Below are 22,239 nucleotides of genomic sequence, written 5' to 3'. Positions count from 1 at the left end.
TGAAAGGGCTAGGCTATAAATAATCTTTTCTCTCAGCATTTTCTCCTATTTCTCTTTGATAGTTAGATGGGCCATCAGACAAGCAGCCCACAGAAGGGACCTGATGCATTTCTTGCTAAAGGCCCATTCCCCTGAATGTCACTATCTCTACTACCCTGGATGACACCCCACTTTTAATCTGTTCCCGAGATGTTTTCTTTAGGCTTCAAACTTTGAATTCTCAGCCACCCTTCAGCCTGGAGAACATTAATTGGACAACTGACTGGGGACAACTGACCGGGACACCCCCTAGTTGCCCTGCTACCATCCTCCACACCTCATGCCTCACCTCCTGGCATGAAATCCCAAATCTCTACAACCCTTGTCAGCTCGAAGCAGTTAAGAGGAGATCATCACCTCTTTTCCCACATGCATCTGGAGGTGACAGTTTGAGGGGAGAACATGAAAAGGGGACCCTGCTACTCTGAAGATCTTTGGAGAAAATCTTCAGCCTTGCCTCAAATGAGGGACACTGCCCTCAATTTTTTTTTAATGAATTTAAGTCTTAACTGTTTGAGGGGGGAAATGATGGGGGTTGAGGTCCCTTTAAGCTAAGATCTTCTGATTCACATATCCTGGTCCCCCAGCCCCCACCAGATCTGAGCCAACTTAGGACACCACCCACAAGCCCCTTTAGGGATAAAAGAGCCAAATTGGAGCTCTCTCTTTGCAGGAGCACTCCCCCCCAAACATGGTATCCTTCTGGCCATGTAAGGGTTACTGTCTGCCCAGCGACCACCTTCTGGCCCTGGCTTCTTTCTACCTTTAACTTTACTTCCAAATCCCTACAATAAACCTTTTTATAAATCTAGGTTTTTGAGCCTGTAAATTCCTTTTACAGGGGACTCTGCACCGACCCAAAAGGGGTTCCCCCTTCCCTAACTCTCATCATATTTATATTGTATTTTTATTCTTTTAAACCTTTTCAAAATATATTTCTGTTTTCAGCATAGATATGATTACGATACTTCTATTCTACAAGTTTTATGCTTTTTTTTAACCTTGATTGCTACTGACAAACTTCTGCTGATGAGCCTCTACAATCAAAACTAAACTGACCCATGTCCACCATCAGCTCATATTTTCTAGCTTTATAAGAGTAGGCAGAGCTTTGTATATTGCAAACAAACATATTGAGAACAGAGGAATGATCTTTTGCATACCAAAATGAGGCTTTAGAGCAAGATTCCCCCACCCCCCAGACTGGGGTTAAGTGACTTGCCCAGGGTCACACAGCTAGGAAGTGTTAAGTGTCTGAGACCAGATTTGAACTCAGGTCCTCCTGAAATTCAGGGCTGGTGCTCTATCCACTGCGCCACCTAGCTGCCCCCTAGAGCAGGATTTTAATGAATGATCTATTCAAGATCAAGGGGTGGCAAAATGCATTGATGAAAAGAAAACCTTATTCAAATCTGGCCTCAATGGAGAGACTTAAATCAACTGATGCTGAGTGAAATGAGCAGAACCAGAAGATCACTGTACACTTCAACAACAATACTGTATGAGGATGTATTCTGATGGAAGTGGAAATCTTCAACATAAAGAAGATCCAACTCACTTCCAGTTGATCAATGATGGACAGAGGTAGCTACACCCAGAGAAGAAACACTGGGAGGGGAATGTAAATTGTTAGCACTAATATCTGTCTGCCCAGGTTGCATGTACCTTCGGATTCTAATGTTTATTGTGCAACAAGAAAATGATATTCACACACATGTATTGTACCTAGACTACATTGTAACACATGTAAAATGTATGGTATTGCCTGTCGTCGGGGGGAGGGAATAGAGGGAGGGGGGGTAATTTGGAAAAATGAATACAAGGGATAATATTATAAAATATATATATATATATATATATATATATATATATATATATATATATATATATATAAAATAAAAAAATTTAAAAAATTTAAAAAAAAGAAAATATATATTAAAAAAAAAAAAAATCTGGCCTCAAACACTTAACACTTCCTAACTGTATGACCCTGGGCAAGTCACTTAACCCCAATTGCAGAAGGTAGGAAGAGAGGGAGGGAGGAGATGGGAAGGAAGGAGGATGGAAGGGAGAGAGGGAGGGAAGGAGGAAGGAAGGAAGGAAGGCCTACTAATCATATTACAAAAGCAGAGTATCAAAGAGAAATTCTAGCTTAGAGTTTTAAGATTAGTATTTTACCATTATATTTTATTATAATTTGTACTTCATTTATTTACAATTTATAACAACTTAAAAGATTATCATATCAATACAGACAGGTCTTCTAAACCTAAACAGCAACCAAGAGTATTACTAATCTTTCCAAAGCATTGGTTTATTTTATTTTATTCTAATATAATTTTTCCATTAGTTTTTCTACATCTTTTTTGTATCTTCAAAAACCAAACTTTAAGAATTCCTTAACTGAGGTCTTTCCAAAATGATTCCTAATAATATCAATACCAGTTTATCTAATTCTTTTCCTTTACTTGTTATATATTAGAAGCAGGTTTTACCTCTGACAGTTCTGCCATAAGTTTAATGACCAATTTGAACTTTGTGACTCTGAATAACAGATGGATAGGCTAAAGAAAATTTCCCTATTGTAACATTCCAGAGACTCCTGGGATTTTATTGTAGTTTGGCTATGGGTTTTCAGGACCAGGAAATACTATAAGGAAAGGGAAAGGTCAAGAAATAAGTTACAAGGAACACTAAGAAACAGAAACATTCAAGCCATAGTCTGGAAGGAATCGATCAGTAGCTATAAGTTTAGAGAGAAAACAGAGAATAAAGATCTAGAGTTAGAAGTATACTAAATAGTTAATTAGACATATAAGCAGACTACTGGGCTTATATCCCGAAGAAATATTAAAGGGAAAGGGAGCTGTATGTGCCAAAATGTTTGTGGCAGCCCTTTTTGTAGTGGCTAGAAACTGGAAAATGAATGGATGTCCATCAATTGGAGAATGGTTGGGTAAATTATGGTATATGAATGTTATGGAATATTATTGTTCTGTAAGAAATGACCAGCAGGATGAATACAGAGAGGCTTGGAGACACTTACATCAACTGATGCTGAGTGAAATGAGCAGAACTAGGAGATCATTATACACTTCAACAACAATACTATATGAGGATGTATTCTGATGGAATATCTTCAACATAGAGAAGAGCTAATCCAGTTTCAATTGATCAATGATGGACAGAATCAGCTACAACCAGAAAAGGAACACTGGGAAATGAGTGTAAACTGTTAGCATTTTTTGTTTTTCTCCCCAGGTTATTTTTATCTTCCAAATCCAATTCTTCCTTTGCAATAACAACAAAAAAATTCGGTTCTGCACATATATTGTACCTAGTATATACTATAATGTATTTAATATGTATGGCAATGCCTGCCATATAGGGGAGAGGGTGGAGGGAAGGAGGGGAAAATTTGTAACAGAAGGAAGTACAAGGGATAATGTTGTAAAAAATTACCTATGCATATGTACTGTCAAAAAATGTTATAATTATAAAATTAATTTTAAAAAAAATTTTTAAAGATATATAAGCAGTTAGATGTCACAAATATTTGAACCAGTGGCTAATATCAAGAACCTCAGAAGCAATTATTTCATCTGATATGACAAAAAGACCGAAGAGAAAATTAAAAGCAGGCCAAAGAAAAAAGAATCCTGGCAAATATGAGTATGTTTTACTATCCTGAAAATCACACACAAAAAAAGCCTTTATTATCAATAGTCAGGAAATAAAGTACCACTAAAATCCATGCATAAGAATCTACCCCTGTCCATTATTTGCCTTCAATGTAAAGGAAGTAAACTAAAAATCAGAGTAAGACATTAATAGTTTTGGGGAGATTTTAAGATAAAGCAACTTATTGGAGTTCCAAAATATGAATTTATTTCAATGAGGATTCATCTATGTCTTCATTCAGTACAAGGACACAAAGTTTAGGGCTTCATTAGTTAATAATAATAAGAAAATAAGATTATTTTTATTCAGCTTACCAGTGATTTTACATACATTATCTCTTTTGTTTCTTATAGCAACCCTGTGAATAGTGCAAGTATCATCCTCATTATACAAATAAGAAAGCTCAAATTGAGAAGTTAAATGATTGGCCCAAGGTCACTAGCTAGTAAAGGGTAGAGAAGGAACTTGAACCCAGATCTTCTGACTAGAAACCCAGTACTCTTTTCACTCAAAACTTTCTTTTTCAAATTAATGTTCTTATCAAGGGTCATGAAAGTAGATGAGAATACAGTAAAGATATTGGAATTAAGCCTTATTTAATAAGCATTTTTTTAAATTATTAGTTGCCTATCAGAATAGATATTTTTATTTTATTACTATATATAATAGAGTAATTAAAATTGTCTTTATAAAAAGAACCTATATTTTTTCCCAGCCGGTTATGTACCTGACTATTGGTCAAGAGCTCCATAGATTCTTCATCTATGACTTGACACTAAAGGAGAGTCAGTTATATTCACTTTCAATAAATCAACAAGCATGTTAGAACATCTTTACCTGGTTTGTAGCTGTAACTGATGTATAGGCAAAGCAAAATAATAATATAATAATAATAAAGAACTTATGAAAACAGAAGCAAATAATGCAACAATATTAGTATATATATTTTTTAATTTTTATTCTTATATAAGGTTATTTGCTGGCTATTGTTAGCCTCTAGTTTAGTCTGTTATTTAAATTCTAACATATGAATTATTAATGTTCAGGGCCACCTTGTATGTATTGACGTATTGAATGTGAATAATTATTGTAAACTATTAAAAAAAAATCAACAAGCACTTATTAAGCACTTATTAAGGGCCAGGAACTGTTCTAGGAAGTAGAAATACAAAGAATGAAACAATCTTCATTTTCAAAAAGCTTATGTCTAACTATAATAAATAACACTGACTGTATCAGTGTGCTATATTTCATTTTTGTGCCAGCGGAAAAAGCCGATTACAATTCTGTCTTCTAGCAGCAATTAACTAACATGAAAAGAATATTGTAATTTATTCTAGTCTTTCAGCTGTTAAAAGTTCACACAGAGATTTGAATTACAACTTGTTACAGTAGCCTGAAATTTCATCTTTTAGAAACCTTCTTCTAAAACCTTGATTTGTATACATTTAGATAAATAGCTATACAGTTACTGAGCCTGAAACTTCATTCCCCTGATACATTCCAGAGCTCCTACAATTGAGCTATCCCTACTATTGCTTTGGGTGAAATGTTATAGCATGGGATTTTAGGTCTGGAAAGGATCCATGAAGAAGATTGTCTTCATATTATGCATTTTCAAACAGCTTGCTCTTTTTTTTCTTAAAAAAAATCCCAAAGCACTAGCCTGAGGACCAAGAAACTAGTTCTAGTCCTGGCTCTATCACAATCTACCTGACTTTGTTTAAATTTTTCTTCTAAACCTTAATTTGCTCATTTATAAAGATCTGTTCCAATTCTAAAACTTCTAGAATACTATTTTGTAAAATGGCACATTATAATGTATTAATACTTAATACTATGCTACTTAAAAGAGTAAAATAGTTTTTAAATTCAAAGAAAATCATAGCATCTTAGATTATTATAAGGATTCTAGGGCTATTTACAACTTCCTGATGGAGAAACTAAAGCCCAAAGAGGATAAATACATCCCTCCAAATCAGACCAGTTAGTTAGTGGCAGGGCCAAAACTGTAACATCCAAGTCTTCTAATTCTCAAGGCTATGCCTCATTCCACTGAATCACATATTATTTGCTTCATTCTAATTTTACACAACTATTTTAAAGGGGAACAATTTGCAATTAGTTGATGCACCATAAATGATCAGAGACTTTTCCCCAGTTATATAACAGAAAGAAATTAAAAAAAAAAAAAAAAAATACCAGGGGCAGCTAGTTTGCCCAGTGGATAGAGTACCAGCCCTAAAGTCAGGAGGACAGGAGTTCAAATTTGACCTCAGACACTTAATACTTCTTAGGTGTGTGACCCTGGGCAAGTCACTTAACCCCAATTGCCTTAGCAAAAAAAAAAAGCTTATAAAGTTAAAAATTTGTGATTTGGACCTAAAATAGTAAGTCTCACATTAATTTAATAATCAGGTCAAGATGCAAACCAAATAAAGCTAGATAACCTAATATGAAGAGATAGAAAAGATTAAAGTATTATCAGATCCTAAATTAATATAGTATTTTTCATTTAAACTTTTCACCTGAGGATCTCAAAGTGTTTTGTAACTACATACTAGAACCTCAGGCAAAACAATTTACTGTCTTTATGCAAAAGTGATGATAATTTTTATTGACATTATGACACCTCAGCTATTTTTTAAAAAGGAGAAAAAAAATTTCTGAAAATATTCAATAAAATTTTACCATGCAATAATTCTATTTACAATTCTGTAATCAGGAAAAAAACAATCAAGTGCTGGTCATAATTCTTAATGATTAACATTCATTGCTAAACAGGTTGAGACTCTCAAAGACAAGTATGATAAAAGATATATAAAAGTAAAGGAGGCATTTGCCCAGTTAATCATTTACTTCAAAATAAAACTGTGAAACCCTGTTTATGCCCTTAAGAAATAAGATCTCTGATACAAAGTTTAATTTTCATTTAAAATGGAGACAGTTCTACTGTACAATAAAGCTTAGAAAACTTCAAAGAAAGTCCATCCAATGACATTCAATCATGGAGTAAATATCCAATCTAATGTTGCTTTCCCTACTTGAGTCATAGCCAGAGTAGTAACATTAAAGACTGATATGTAACACCTTAACGTTTACCTAGCACTTTATCCACATTACCTCATTTGATCCTATGGTACATTATTGTTTTTTAAGCAATGATCAGAAGGATGATTTCAGAGAGGCCTGGAGAGATTTACATGAACAGAAGCTAAGTGAAGTGAGTAGAAATAAGAGATCAATGTACATAGCAACGGCAAGATTATATGATGATCGATTCTGATGGATGTGGCTCTTTTCAACAGGGAGGTGATTCAGTCCAGTTCCAGTGGTCTTGTGATGGAGAGAGCCATCTATACCCAGAGGACTGTGGGAGCTGAGTATTTTCACTTTTTTGTTGTTGTTGTTTGCTTGCATTTTGTTTTCTTTCTAATTTTTTTTCCTTTTTGATCTGATTTTTCTTGTGCATCATGGTAATTGTGGAAATATGTATAAAAGAATTGTACATGTTTAACATATATCGGATTACTTGCCATCTAAAGGATGGAGGGGGGGAGACGAAAAACAAATTTGGAACACAGGGTTTTGCAAGGGTAAATGTTGAAAATTATCTATGCATATATTTTGAAAACAAAAAAACTTTAATAAAAAAAGAATTTGGATGCTAAAAAAAAAACAATCTGCAGATAATATTATTCCTATTGTACAAGTTAGAAAAGGTTCTTAGGCTAAATGAGTTGTCAAAAATCACGTATCTAAGGACTGTTAGAGGCAGAATTTAAAGAAAGTTCAGGGTTTTTTTGTTTTTATACATGTTTATTTTCGCAAGGAATTATAAGGCAATAAAAAGTTTTGTAAGACGTTAATACATATAACTAATAAATATTGAATTGAAACCTTGCAGTCCTCTTCTTTGTTTTGGCTATTCTGCTCAGCCTGAAAAAAAGGACAATCATATCCAAAAAAGAGGTATTCATTATGACCAGGAGAAGCATTATAATGTAGTGCAGAGGTGTCAAATACCCTTCCACACTTCCTAGTACCTCAAACCAAATTAAATGTAATACTTACATTACATAAATACTTAATAAAATAAATAAAAACCCAAAAGAGCACAGGTAATTTTAATATGCTTTTTAGGGGTAGCTAGATAGCACAATGGATAGAGCACCAGCCCTGAAGGCAGGAGGACATGAGTTCAAATCTGATCTCAGATACTTAAAACTTCCTAGTTGTGTGACCCTGGGCAAGTCACTTAATCCCAATTGCCTCAGATGATTTCAGAGAAGGCACTATGATTAAGAAGGAGAAGGAAAGGCTTCTTGAACAAAGTAAGATTTGGGAAACTAGGAAAGTCATAAGATGAAGAGAGGTCCAGGCCTCAGGGACAGACACTGAAAATGCAGTCAGGAGATGAGTATTTTGTGTAAGGAAAAACAAAAAGATCAGTGTCACTGATCACAGGATATGTGGCAGAAAATAAGGTGGTATGAAGAGGATATGAGAAGATTAAAAAGGACAATTCTAACTATATACAATTAAAGTTTTTGCATAAATAAATCCAATATAGTTAAGATGAAGAGGGAAAGTTAACTGAGGGAAGTTTATCTTGTTTACAAAATGCATATGAATCTGATTCACTTTTGTAGGAATCAGTACCATTTGCTAATTAATATAGTCAAAAGATACAAAGAGGCAGTTTTCAGAGAATGAAATCTGAATTATGTAGTCATATGAAAAAAATGCTCTAAATCAGATGTGTCAAACATGGTCCAGCCACTGAGCACAGCTAGAACAGACTGAAATGTAATTGGAAAATATTTTACAAAATAAAAATACAATAGAAGATAGATAATGTATAATATGTGGTTTTCTAAATCAAAATGCTACCCACAAAAATTCTCAAGTATAGTTTAATTTATATTTGAATTCGACATCATTGCTGTAAATCACTAATAATTAGAGAAAGTTAAAGTAATCCTCACAATGATAAGATTTGCAAAGTTGACCCAAAAAAGCAAAATTACAAATGCTGAAAGCTGTAATGAAAAAGGGCAAACTGGTACACTATGGTAGAGAGCTAGGAACTGATACAGCCATCCCAGAAAGTAATTTAGAATGATGACCAAAAAATTACTAAACTGCATACCTTTTGATCTAGTCATACTATTGCTAGGTTTATACCCCAAAGAAATCAAAGAAAGGGAAAACGGATTCTTATGTACAAAAATATCTATAGCAGGGTTTTGTTTTTTTTGTATTGGCAAAAATTAGAAATTAAAGGTATTCAATCAAGGGGGCAATGGCTAGATAAATTATGGCATATGAATAATGGAACACTATTATACATTAAGAAATAAGGAATGGAATGGTTTCAAAGAAACTTGACAAGATTTGTATGAAGTGATGCAAAGTCAGCTGAATGGCAACAATTTATACTATATCAAAATTGTAAAAAAACAAATTAGAGGAAGAGAGGAGAAAAAGTAGGTCTCCTCATCTCACTCAGATTAGAAATGTAGTGATCACAAATGAACTCAATCCTAAAACTGTTCAGCAGAGAAATGTCAAATTGCCATTTTTCTGGCCAAGATCAGTTAACTTCTCCTCAGGTAACCTGGTGGTCATCTACTTCTGGGTGCTTCCCTATGCTGATACCAGACTTATTAGGGACACCTAATCAGCTTTTGTCCTACTGCAACTCAAAAACCAAAATGAAAAATTCACTACCTTCAGTCCCCACCACAGCAAGGACTATAGGCATAAGCTACAATGCATAGCAAAAACTATCAATTTTGAAAAACTTAATAACTCTCATAAATACAATGATCGATCACAATTCTAGAAGACCAAAGATGAAGAATGTTATCTAATTACCTCCTAACAAGATGATGATGTAATAATATATGAAATAAGATAGACATTTTTGGACATGGCCAATGTGGGAATTTATTTTGTTTGTATATGTTTATTCATTGTATTTTTTCCTGTGGGGGAGAGAGAAAGGAGAAAAAATAAATGTTTGACAATTTTATTTTTATTTTCAAAGAAGGAGATAGATGCAAGACACACTATGGAAATAGAAATAAGATTTGGCAATTGACTAAATATTAGGAGTGAAGAATTAAGGATGATAACAAGGATGCAAAATGAGTGACAAGAAGAATGGTGGTGGCCTGGACAGAAGTAGACAAAAAGAAAGGTTAGGTTTTGGGAAGAGATAGTTTATTTTGGATATGTATAGTTTGAAGTGTCTGTAAAATATCAAAAATCATTTTCAGTTAAGCCAGAAATGTAATTATTGTTCAAATTTCTAAGACTACAAGCCATTCCCCAATTAATAACTGGGTAAAGGATATAAACAATAAGATAAGAAATTAAAGCCATTTTGAGTCACATAAAAAAAAATGCTCAAATCACTATTAATTAGAGAAATGCAAACTAAGACAACTATGTACCACCACTTCACACCTTTCAGATTAGCTAAAGTGATAGGAAAGATAATGATAAATGCTGGAGGGATATGGGAAAATGAAACACTAATGCATTGTTGATGGAGTTCTGAAATGATTCAATCATTCTGGAGAGCAATTTAGAACTATGCCCAAGGGTAATAAAACTGTGCATACCCCTTAATCCAGCAGTTTTTCTACTGGACTTATGTCCCAAAGAGATCTTAAAAAAGGGAAAAGGACCTGTATGTGCAAGAATGTTTGTGGCAGCCCTCTTTGTAGAGGCCAGAAACTGGAAACTTGAGTGGATTCCCATTAATTGGAGAATGGCTGAATAAATTGTAGTATATGAATGTTATGGAATATTATTGTTCTGTAAGAAATGACCAGCAGGGTGATTTCAGAAAGGCCTGGAGAGACTTACATGTACTGATGCTGAATGAAATGAGCAGGACCAGAAGATCACTATATATTTCAACAACAATACTATATGATGATCAATTCTGATGGCTCTCTTCAATAATGAGATGAACCAAATCAGTTCCAATGAATTGAACCAGCAACACTCAGCAAAAGAACTCTAGGAAATGAGTATGAACCACTACATAGAATTCCCAATCCCTCTATTTTTGTCTGCCTGCATTTTTTATTTCCTTCACAGGTTAATTGTACACATTTCAAAGTCCAATTCTTTTTGTACAGCAAAATAACTGTATGGACAGGTATGTATATATTGTATTTAACATATACTTTAACATATTTAATATGCATTGGTCAACTTGCCATCTGGGGAGGGGATGGGGGAAGGAGGGGAAAAATTGGAACAAAAGGTTTTGCAATTGTCAATGCTGCATATATCTTGTAAATAAAAAGCTATTAAAAAAAAAAAAAAAAACATGTTTAGAAATAATTAAAAAGAAAAAAAGAAATGATGGGCAGGCTGATTTCAGAAAAGCCTGGAAAGATTTACAGGAACTGATGCTAAATGAAGTGAGTAGAACCAAGAGAACACTGTACACAGTAATAACAACATTATGTAATGATCAACTACGATGGACTTAGCTATTTTTCAACAATGAAATGTTTCAAACAAATTCAATGGACCTGTGATGGAAAGTGCCAACCACAGACAAAGAAAGAACTATGGAAACTGAATGTGGTTCAAAGGCTAGTATTTTTATCTTTGTTGCTTCTTTTCTTGAGGTTTTTTTTTCCCCTTTTGATCTAATTTTTTTTTTTTTGCACAGCATGATAAATATGGAAATATGTTTAGAAGAACTGCACATGTTTAATAACAACTATATTTAATTGCTTGGTGTTGTAGACAAGGGAAGAAGGGAGAGAAAAATTTGGAATACAAGGTTTTACAAAGGTGAATGCTGAAAATGATCTTTGCATGTATTCAGAAAAAATAAAATACTGTTAAAATTTTTAAAAAGAAAAAAAAGGAAGAAATGTAGTAATTGATTTTACTAAGCTGAAATAAAAAATATATTTTGGTTAGAACTGTATTGAACTGACAATTTCATTAGGATTGGGGGAAAATGTCATTGAATAATATTTTCAACCATAAAAGCTGTCTCCATTCATTGTCTCATCTTTCCTCCCCACTCTTCAAACCTTTGCTGCTAGTGCCTTCCTTCTGAGATCAACTCCAGTTTATCCTATATATAATCTTGTTTGCATATTGTCTAATCCTTTAGACTATGAACTACTTGAGATCAGATATTGTTTTTTGCCTTTCTTGTATCCCCAAAACTTAGCATAGTTCCTGGCACATAGTAGGGACTTAATAATTGCTAACTGACTTGGCCTGACTTGTAATCTGGTTTCTAATCTCAACTGAAATAGCTCTCCAAAGTTACCAATGAGCCTTCAATTGCCAAATCTGATGGTCTTTCCTCAGTACTAGTCTTGATCTCTCCTGCATGTGAAGATGTTGATCATCCTCTCCTTTTGAGTATTCTTTCCTCTCTTGGTTTGTCTTCACTACTCTCTCCTTCTTCTTCTCTTACCTTTCTGACTATTACTTTAAATGGTCTCCCTGGCTGGTTCATAATCCACATAATTCCCCAAAGGCTCTGATTTGGGTTATCTTCCCTTCTCTCTCTACACTCTTCCTTGATAACCTTATCATCTCTTTGCAGATAATTTCTGCATTTATATATCTAGCCACAATATCTTCCCTGAGCTTCAATCCCACATCACCAACTATCTACTGAATATTTAAAACACCAACATACTAAAAACATCTCATTATTTTCTTCCAAAATCCATCCTCTTCTGAACATCCCTATTTCTCTTAAGAATATCACCATTCTTTCAGTCAGCCTGGTCCATAACCGTGATGTCATCCTTGACTATCTCTCTCAACCCATATATTCAATCAATTGCCAATTCAAACCATTTCTATCTCCATAATTTTTCTTATATAAGGCCCCTTCTAATTATACAGACCACCGTAGCTCAGGTTTCCACCACATCTTGCATCATATATTGTAATACCCTCCAACTGGCCTTCCTGCCTCAAGTCTCTCCTGACTCATTCTTCTATAGAGTCACCCTATCTCAATTAACTCCACTTATTCCCTATTGCCTCTAGATTAAAATATAAATCATTAGGTTATTTTAGAACAGCTTTTAAAGACTTTTGCAACCTGGTCTCAAGCTATCTTTCCTGTCTCACTACAGATTATCAAACTACTTATTTGTCCTTTTTTTTTTAACATCTATTCTATATATACTTACATATGCACTTGTTGATTTTGCCATTTCAATGTAAGTTTCTTAAGAATAATGATATCACTCTTTGTACTTGAACTTTCACTATTAAGCCCAGTGCCTGGCACTTAACAATTGCTTTTTATTAATTGGCTGATTAACAAAAAATCACAGAATCATAGCCTCATAGCTTTAAATGTGAAAGAGACCTCAGAAGTTATCTAATACAATTCACTCATTTATACAGATAAAGAAATGAAGATCCAGGTGAAATTAACGAGACTTGTTCAAGGTCTCAAATAATAAAAAATGAAGCTGGAATTTAAAACCTTATTTTTCAATTCCACTCCATCACTCTTTCCTCATACCATTATTCACCCAAATCCAGAAGAAACATTAACGTAAAGATAATAACATGTAAGATTTCATTGATAAAAAGTTTGAATTATAATTTTTTTAAACCAATGCCCTTACAAAGAGTTCAATTTTGTAAAACAAGAAATGTTAAATCCTGACTTTATAGCACTTTAAACATATAAAGGAAACACTTATCAAAAAAGATTTCAAAATTGAGAATAAGAATGAATTTCTACTAACAAAATACTATTCTCACTAATGCTTCAAAAACTGTTAAGGTGCTGAATTCTCTGGTAGACATAGAGAGCAAAAAGATAACACTGTGATTTCTATTTATCCCTGTACATTTAACTAACATTCCAAATCCCAAATCATCCTAAAAAATATTGTCATCTGACCATTCCAGTTAGTGCTTTATGATCATTAGTCTAATTCTGGTTCATAGATTCAAGCTAGTTCAATAACACTATTTTAGCATGCTGATGTCTAACTCCAGCCTATACTATCATACAGTCAGCATTTAAAAGATCACAGGAAAAAAAAATCTTTAAAAATACTGTATCTCAACCCAAAGAAAATATAACTTTGGCCAACAAAATAACAGTACTAAAGAAAAAGTGCTGTAGAGCCAAGATGGCAGCATAGAAAGAAGTAGTCAAGCTCTACCACCTATGACACCTTCAAAAAGATCTAGAAAACAGCACTAGACTGAATTCTGATCAGGAAATCTAAGGAGAGAAAAAAAAAATCATGACTCATTTTTCTAACCCAAGTGGGACAAGGAGACAAAGTCTATAGATACTGAGGATAAAGTCTATCCAGGAAATGCCCTACAGAGCATTCCATCACAGGAAGAGTCTGTGCATCAGGGCAAGAAAACATTCCAAATCCAGCAAAGAGAGGTCCAAACTGATGCAAGGTACAGGAATAGATGCCAACTGGCAGCTTTATTACTCACTATCAAGTTCTGGGTTTCAGATCCAGTATGACTGAGGATAGGACCAGTGCCTAGGGATAGCATTCTACTGTCAAAAGCAATGTACCTGAGGCTGTATAATTCCTCAGAGCATATACAGAAGCAAGCAGCATCTGCATGGTTCTGATCCCAAGAACAAAGTTCCAGGTTTCAGTTGATTCTGGAGCTCCTCAAGCTCTCAGTTCTAGCTTCCTGAAGTCTACTGTGGAATAACAAGGGCAGGAATCCCAGAATTCCTAAAAGGAATCCTGCATTCTGTCACTCTGACCAAGCAGAGCTTTCCAACTAGATGATATTGGTTGAGTCCAGCAGAAATCTACTGCAACTACCACCAGAGCCAATCTACAAGTCTATTGTACAGACAAATTCAGGTCATGAACTTAAAAAGCTCAACCAGAGGACAGAAATTAGACTTTGTCTTGGATCAGAATACTTTGGAAATACTGAAAACTTAGAAATGCCCAACCAAAGTTCTCCCTGAGATATTGGAATAACACAATGCCCAGTACTACAGAAAAAGTCGCAACAGGATAAGCCCAATCTTTCCCTCCAAAAGTTTGCAAAGCTTGGTCTTAACATGAAGTCTGAAGTAAAGAAGTAGGTTGAAAACATGAACAAACAAAAAAAGTAGCACTATTTAAAAAAAAAACAACAACAACAACAACCACCTTATGTAACAGGGACATTCAAAGAAACAAGTCCAGAACAAAGGAATATTTCCAAAATATCTACAAGTAAAACCTCAAAAGAATGCACAAGTTCAACTAGGAGATCTGAAAGAGATGAAGCAAGTTAAAAATTAGTTTTTTTAAATAAATAAAATGAGAACACTAAAGAAAAATGGAAAAGAAATTAAAGAAGAAAGAATGGAATAGAGAATACCTTGGTACAAGAGGTAGAAAACATTAACCAAGCAAGCAACAAATTTCCTGCAAATTAGAATGTACCAAATAAGAGATAAAATGCCATGAGACAAGAAAAATTCAAACAAATTAAAAAGACTGGGAAAAAAAGAAAAGAAAATGTAAGGTATTTCACATCAAAAACTGATCAGGATAATAGACTGGATTGAAATAATTTAAAGATCACCTGAAAGCCATGACTACCAAGAAAAAAGCCTAAACATTATACTTCAAAAAATCATAAAAGAAAATTATCCAAATCTCTTGGAACCAAATGGCAAAATGGAAACAGAAAGAATCTACTGGTTTTCTCCTGAAAGCCCAAAACAAAAACTCACAGGTACATTATAGGCAACTAAAATCCAAACCTTCCAGGTCAAATGAAAAACACCACAAGCAGCTGAAAAGAATTCAAGTAGTGTACTGAAGAGCCACAGTAAGAATTATACACAGTTTAGCAATATGATTATGACAGAAGATGAAATACATAGGTTTAGAGGGGGGGAAATGAAACATTAATGAAATAGAAGACTTCCTAGCATTCCTGATGAAGCGACCAAAGCAGCATGGAAATTATGAAGTACAGAAATAAGAATAAAAAGAAACAAAAAGGTAAACATAGCCAAGCAAATGATGAGGGAGGGAAGGAAAGAAAGGAGAAGGGAAAGATTAAGTGCCTACCATGTGCCAGGCATTATGTTAAATACTTTACAAATATTATCTTATTTGATTCTCACAACACTCCTGCCAGATAGATACTTGAACTGTTACAGTTGGAAAAACTAAAGCAAATAGCAGTAAAGTGACTTGCCCAGGGTCATACAACTAGCAAATGTCTCAAGCTATATTTAAACTTCACAACTTCATGACCCTAGGCCCAGGGCTCCACCACCAAACAGCTGCTTCCTGGAATAAAGTGTTTACTTTCTTAAGGGGGGAGGGGAAGAGAAAAATAGAGAAATATACCACATGTTCCTTCACAATCCTGTCAAAAGGCATCATGGAAGAGTCTAATTAGACAGAGGGCCTAGGAGATTGTTCTGCTATGTCTTAATGATGTTAAAATAAGAATGGAAAAACATATGAGATGATCTTGTGATGAAGAAAACCATCTACTCCCAGAGAGAGGACTGTGGGAATTGAGGGTGGATCATCAACATAGCATTTTCATTCTTTTTGTTGTTGTTCGATTGCATTTTGTTTTCTTACTCATTTTCTTTCCTTTTTGATCTGATTTTCTTGTGCAACAATATAATTGTATAAATATGTTTACATATATTGGATTTAACATATATTTTAACTTGTATAATATATATTGGATTGCTAGCCATCTAGGGGAGGGAGCAAGAGGAAGAAGGGGAAAATTTGGAACACAAGGCTATGTAAGGGTCAATGTTGAAAAATTATCCACTCATATGTTTTGAAAATAAAAAGCTTTAATTAAAAAAAAAAAAAAAAAAGGATGGAAAAGTAAAGATAGAAGAATATGATAGTAGGGGAAAGAGTAGAGGAAGAAATAATTTCATATAATCACACAAGTCTATATAAACAAAGAGGAAGGATTGGGGGGAACAAGGAATAAGTATTTAATTCTCATACTATCTGAACTGTTCAGAGAAGGTAAATGTACACTTTCTTTGTATCCTAAGTAATTAGCACAGTGCCTTGTGCTACAATTACGAACTTATAGTAAGCCTTAATAAATGCTTACTTATTAACTGACTGACACACATAGTTGGATATGGAAATATATTTTATTCAAAAAAAGAAACAGGAGGGAAAGAAGACTAAGAGAGAGGGTAAGTTAAAAGAGGGAAATGTTCTAAACAAAACAAACTCTTAGGATGTACAAAAATATTTGGAGCAGCTCTTCTTGGAGCAACAAAGAATTAGATGCTGGGGGGTGCAAACCAAATGGGGACTGGTTAAATAAGCTGCATTAGAACAAAATGGCTGCTTGGTGGTTGTCCTTTGTTCTCAAAGAGAACTAAAATGATTATCACCATATTGGGATCAAAGTACATTATATCCAATTGTAACTGATCAGACCAATATGAGTTTGGAAGGCTCAACGACAGGTCAGGTACAAACAGTCCATGTGAACATATGTAATGAAAAGGTATCTAAATTTGCACACTCACATTTCTTGTGAACTACTACAATTCTGTTTCAAAGAACACAGTGCCTTCTTTGGTGTAAGAGCTCCATGCTGGACAGTCCTGGGACAGTATCTCTGTCTCACAATGGATTACAAAGGTTTTCAGAGAGACCTTGAGAGTGTCTTTGTATCATTTCTTCTGACCTCCATGTGAGCACTTACCTTGTGTGAATTGTCCACAAAACAGTCTTTTAGGCAAACATATGTCTGGCATTCATACAACATAGCCAGCCCATCTCTGAAGTAGAGCTTGAATGTCTGGCAGTTCAGCTCAAGAAAAGACCTCAGTGTCCATACCTTATCTTGCCAGGTGATTTTCAGAATCTTCCTAAGACAATTCAAATGGAAGCAATTCAGTTTCCTGGTATGGCGCTGGTAGACTGTCCAACTTTTCACAGGCATACGAGGTCAGTAAACGGCTCCGTAGACCTTCACTTTGATGGGCAGTCTAATACAGCTTCCGCCACACACTCTCCTTTGGAGTCACTCAAACACAAAGCTAACTCTGATAATGGGCGTGTCAACCTCATCATCTATGTGGACATCCCTGGAAATTATACTTCCAAGGAAAGTGAACTTATGCATAGCACTCTACAACTGATGGTTCCACATAGAAATGGAATGATGCTGACTGGTGAAGAATCTGTTTTCTTGGTATTGTTAGATTAAAATTAGCACAAATAGCAGAGAATCGATCCATACTGTCTGTTGCGCTTCAGCCTCAGAGGCTGCATTGAGTCCACAATCAAAACAGGATAGAATACCATTGTGTTCTAAGAAATAATGAAGGAAATAAAAACCTGGGAAGACTTAGAAGAACTGAAGCGGTGAAAACGCCGAATGAAAACAGGATGACAACACTGTAAAGGCAAAAAACTTTGAAGGACAGGAACTCTAACCAACAGAATGACCAACTATGATTCCAGAGGGCTCATGATGAAGCATGCTCTCTACCTCCTAACTGAGAAGTAACAGATTCAGAGTGTAGATTTATATATATATATATATATATATATATATATAAAAATATAAAAATCAACACTCTGAATATATATACATATATGTATGTATGTATGTGCACACACATATATGCATCTATGTGTGTGTACATTTGTATGTATATGTACATATATATGTATGTTTTAGACAAGGCTAATGTGGGAATTTGTTTTGCTTGACTATAGATAGATTTAATATTTATAGTTAAGTTGTTTTTCTTAATTTTCTTTTTTTTTTCACTGGGGGAGAAGGGAAAGGAAAAGGAGGATTTTTGTTGCTTGGAAAAAAATTATTAAAAAAAAAAAAAAGAAAAGCTGTTACAACAGTGACTAGTCAGCTAAGGTGTAATCCCTTGTTACCAATGTATTTTAAAATGAACTTTTAAAAGGATGGAGAAGATACAAAAAGTGAAAGAAGAAAGGAGAAATCATAATAAGCAATTATCTTAACTATCACCAAATTTGTCTGTCAAAGTGAACTAAAATTTAATTAGATTTCAGGGCAATTTCAAGAAACTTAAGAATTAAAATTTAAGTTCCTAATTAGGTCAGAGATCACAGATTTGAAATTAATGGAACCACAAAAGTCATTTAGTCAAACCCCCTAATATACAGATGAGAAATCCTTATTTGAATTTTATAAATATATAAGTTGAACACATTATGAATTTGATGACTAGAGCCCAGCATCACTAAATATTTTAATAGGTCACATCAGGTCACAGGACTTTACACTTTTCCTTATAATAGAACTATGAATAGGACCCTGAGTTCTTTAAGTTAATCAATGTTCCCTGATGAGAGATATCAGTCTAAGTTGTTTGCTTTAATTTAACCAAAAAGCTTTACTAGAAGCAAGCTATAAGTAGGGACAATAGGACAACAAAATAGCAATACGTTAAAAACTTCAATGACAACTTTTTATAAATGTCATTTCAAAAAATGAAAATTAAAAAACATTTTAAGAGAAAATAATCAGCACTTGTGCTAGATAACTTTTCCAGGCTGCTGCCCCATAAAGGAATAATAGACAACCCTTTCCAGAAGAAGGTTCCAGATCTTCCAGAGTAGCCCAATAGCTTAGAATGACAATAGTGTAATTTGGGTTTCACATTCACATTCCAGATAAATCACTCATTGCAGCCAATCAGAACAGAATTCTCCTAAACCCCAGTGTAGACAAGACTTCCACACTCAGGTAAAGAAGAGCTCCAGTTTTTACGAATTATCAGTTTGATCAGTACAACTACAATGCTATCAAACTGTCAACTCCTCTGACTTGGATGTCTTTTACTTGTAGAACAGGAGTTTGTTTCTTTCCATAGATTTATTAGAAATAAACTAGACTTTACTTAACAATTATTTCGTCCCAATCCTCTCATTTGACAAAGAAAAACTAAGGCCCATATTTTGGGGAAATGACTTCCCCAACTTAACATAGCAAGTTATCTGAAAAACTGGGATAAGAAATAAATAAAATTGAGATTTTCTGTATAACATCAAGTCATAAAGAAACTTTTCCTCACATGGAATCCAAGAATCTATTAAGAGGAATATATATATAATCAGCTTTCTAAATTTTTAAATGTGAATTCTGAATCAGAAAAATCTGTTATGCTCTAATTCTAGCAAAGTCCATATAATAAGCATTAATTTGAGCAATACTAATAGGTACTTACCATGCTCCACAAAAACATTGCAGTGTGGACCCCCATGCCTTGATGACTCCTTTTTTCCTGCTCCTTTGATAAAGTGCAGGGCAGGCAAACTTGGCCTTCTCTGGTCCCCAAGGACTTTTCCAGGCTGCTGCCCCATAAAGGAATAATAGACAACCCTTTCCAGAAGAAGGTTCCAGATCTTCCAGAGTAGCCCAATAGCTTAGAATGACAAGTGTAATTTGGGTTTCACATTCACATTCCAGATAAATCACTCATTGCAGCCAATCAGAACAGAATTCTCCTAAACCCCAGTGTAGACAAGACTTCCACACTCAGGTAAAGAAGAGCTCCAGTTTTTACGAATTATCAGTTTGATCAGTACAACTACAATGCTATCTGTCAGCTCCTCTCTGACTTGGATGTCTTTTACTTGTAGAACAGAAGTTAGTTTCTTTCCAAAAGGGAAGCCATTTAGAAGACATTCACAAGGAATGCAGTTTCCCCGCTGTCATTTCTGCACCCCCTTGAGCGTAAGGTATTTGCATGAAATATTACTTCAGCCTAAGAGTCAGGTGTGCCGGGGTCATGTGTGGAAAGTGTGGAAGTTTCTGGGTCTTTGCTTATGGGAAAAATCAGGACTGCTCTTGGACAGAAGGCTCTGGATGCCCGCTCTGAGACTTTTCCTGGGGAAGTCGCCCAAACCCTATCTCGGTGTCTGCATCTTCCACAAGTTTCCTGCCAGTCTGGCTGCCACTTCTGCGGAAAGCTGAGCAGGGCCACTCGGACTTCGCAAACAGAGGCGCACTAGCAGCCACTCAAGGAGCGCATCGCCAGCGATTTCAAGCCAGCTTTTTTAAAGGGCCTGTGGAAGCAACTCGGGCTTTTCCTCCGCATTGAGGTCTGGGGCTGCCGAGAGCCTGACAAGGCCTTAGGTGACATAGAAGAAGGCTCGGGGCATCAGCGGTCGCCAAGGTGGGGGGCGGGGGAGAAGGAGGCTCGAGGCCAGGGGACGAGGAAGCGTTTGAATGGGTGGCACTAGCAAGTTGACCCCGGGCAGAGGGGAACCCTGGCAGCCTCGGGGGAAAGGAGGAGGAGCGAGTGCAGAGTGGGGGCACCTCGGAAGGGTGGAACAGGGAGTCGGGGGTGCAGAGGCTCAGCGGGAAACGAGGCTGCTCCCCTCGCTCACTACGCTCTCTCCCAGTGGGAGGGAGCGGTGGAGGAGCTCCAGGCGCCGGGGATGAAGGCACAACTTTGCCGGAGAGTCCTAGCTCCCCATATACCCCACGAGCCGGGGTCAGCAGGAAGTCAGCAAGAAGCCTGTGGGGCGGGAGGGGGAGGGGAGGCGCTGCCCAGTCTTCGGGGTGGAGGGGGAAGGAACTCAGCCCGGAGACATCCGCCGCCGCCCCCAGCCCGGCGGTCCTTCCTCCCTTGGGTCTCCCCCCACAGCCAATGGCCAGTCAGTCACATCCCCCGAGCTCCCGTGCGTCCACCCGCTCCCTCCTTTCCGACCTGCCTCCCCTTCTGCCTGCCTCTCTCTGCCTCTCCCCCTCCCAGCTGGGGCGCGGGGCTCCAGCGGCTGGGCCGGGGGCCGGGGGCCGAGGCGGGGAGGAGGGAGCCTTAGCTGCGGGTACACGGCCACCGGCTCCGGCGTCGCTGCTCAGGCAAAGACACCGACCCCCTCGGCCGCCATGATGGATTACAACCCGCTCCACAACGAGGCTGAGCCCCGCCCCGGGCCCCCTGGGCCCGCCCCTCATAGCCCCGCCCGCCGCTGATACGTACGGGACGTAGCGAAAGCTGCGGGAGGAGGAGAGGGTAATAGGGAGGGACGTACGCCGAGGGGAGGTGTTTTTTGGTTTTTTGTTTGTTTTTGGTTTTTTTTTAAAACGATTTCCTTTTTATGAGTCAGGTGTATTTTCCAATCCCAATCCTCGCATATTAACAAACTGAAACTGAAACAGCTAAAAACCGCCTCTTTTTTTGTCGGGTTTTTTTTGCCCAAACAAGAAGGAAACGCCCGCCTGTTTTTATTGGTCTCAAAGAAATCAGGCCGGGACAAATCTTTCTTCTCCATTGGCTGTTGAACCTTTTAGTACTGAAGTTTCTAACCAATCGCCTTGGGCACTGTCCTTAAGGCTGCTGGGAGCCGTAGTTTTTCCGTGATTTACTCCAAGCCACCCGACTTTGTGCACTCTTGTTCCAACCGGTTCTTCAGTCCTTCCTTCCAAGGGTTCTGCGGGCTTCCCGGCCCCTTGGAGAGCAGGCATGGATCTTCCCAGCCACAGTGCCCTAGC

General features: G+C 36.4%; 2 protein-coding genes across 3 annotated transcripts in view; both read right to left on the bottom strand.

Annotated features, from left to right (window-relative positions):
• ABL1 (ABL proto-oncogene 1, non-receptor tyrosine kinase) overlaps positions 1–20,891 on the bottom strand; it is a 184,748-nt gene extending 163,857 nt beyond the window's left edge. Inside the window, exon 1 of one of the 2 annotated variants that reach the window (XM_074293885.1) lies at positions 19,967–20,891. In XM_074293885.1, the coding sequence (XP_074149986.1) occupies positions 19,967–20,102 (136 nt within the window). In that variant the 5' untranslated portion in view covers positions 20,103–20,891. Of the gene's footprint in view, positions 1–17,451; positions 17,603–19,966 lie in introns of those variants that run through there. The other variant, XM_074293888.1, reaches the window with a different exon arrangement.
• On the bottom strand, positions 20,750–20,884 carry LOC141557747 (uncharacterized). The gene has a single exon (XM_074293889.1). It carries the CDS (start codon positions 20,882–20,884, stop codon positions 20,750–20,752), a length of 135 nt encoding a protein of 44 aa, XP_074149990.1.
• Positions 20,892–22,239: the final 1,348 nt, after the last annotated feature.

The sequence above is a fragment of the Sminthopsis crassicaudata genome, chromosome 2, assembly GCF_048593235.1.
Source record: "Sminthopsis crassicaudata isolate SCR6 chromosome 2, ASM4859323v1, whole genome shotgun sequence".
NCBI lineage: Eukaryota > Metazoa > Chordata > Mammalia > Dasyuromorphia > Dasyuridae > Sminthopsis > Sminthopsis crassicaudata.
The sequence above is the reverse complement of the archived record's forward strand: the minus strand, read 5'-3'. Positions and strand labels throughout refer to the sequence as shown.

Bases quoted from the DNA above. Each gene is read 5' to 3' on its own strand.
- LOC141557747 (XM_074293889.1), bottom strand. From the start codon at position 20,884: ATGTCACCTAAGGCCTTGTCAGGCTCTCGGCAGCCCCAGACCTCAATG.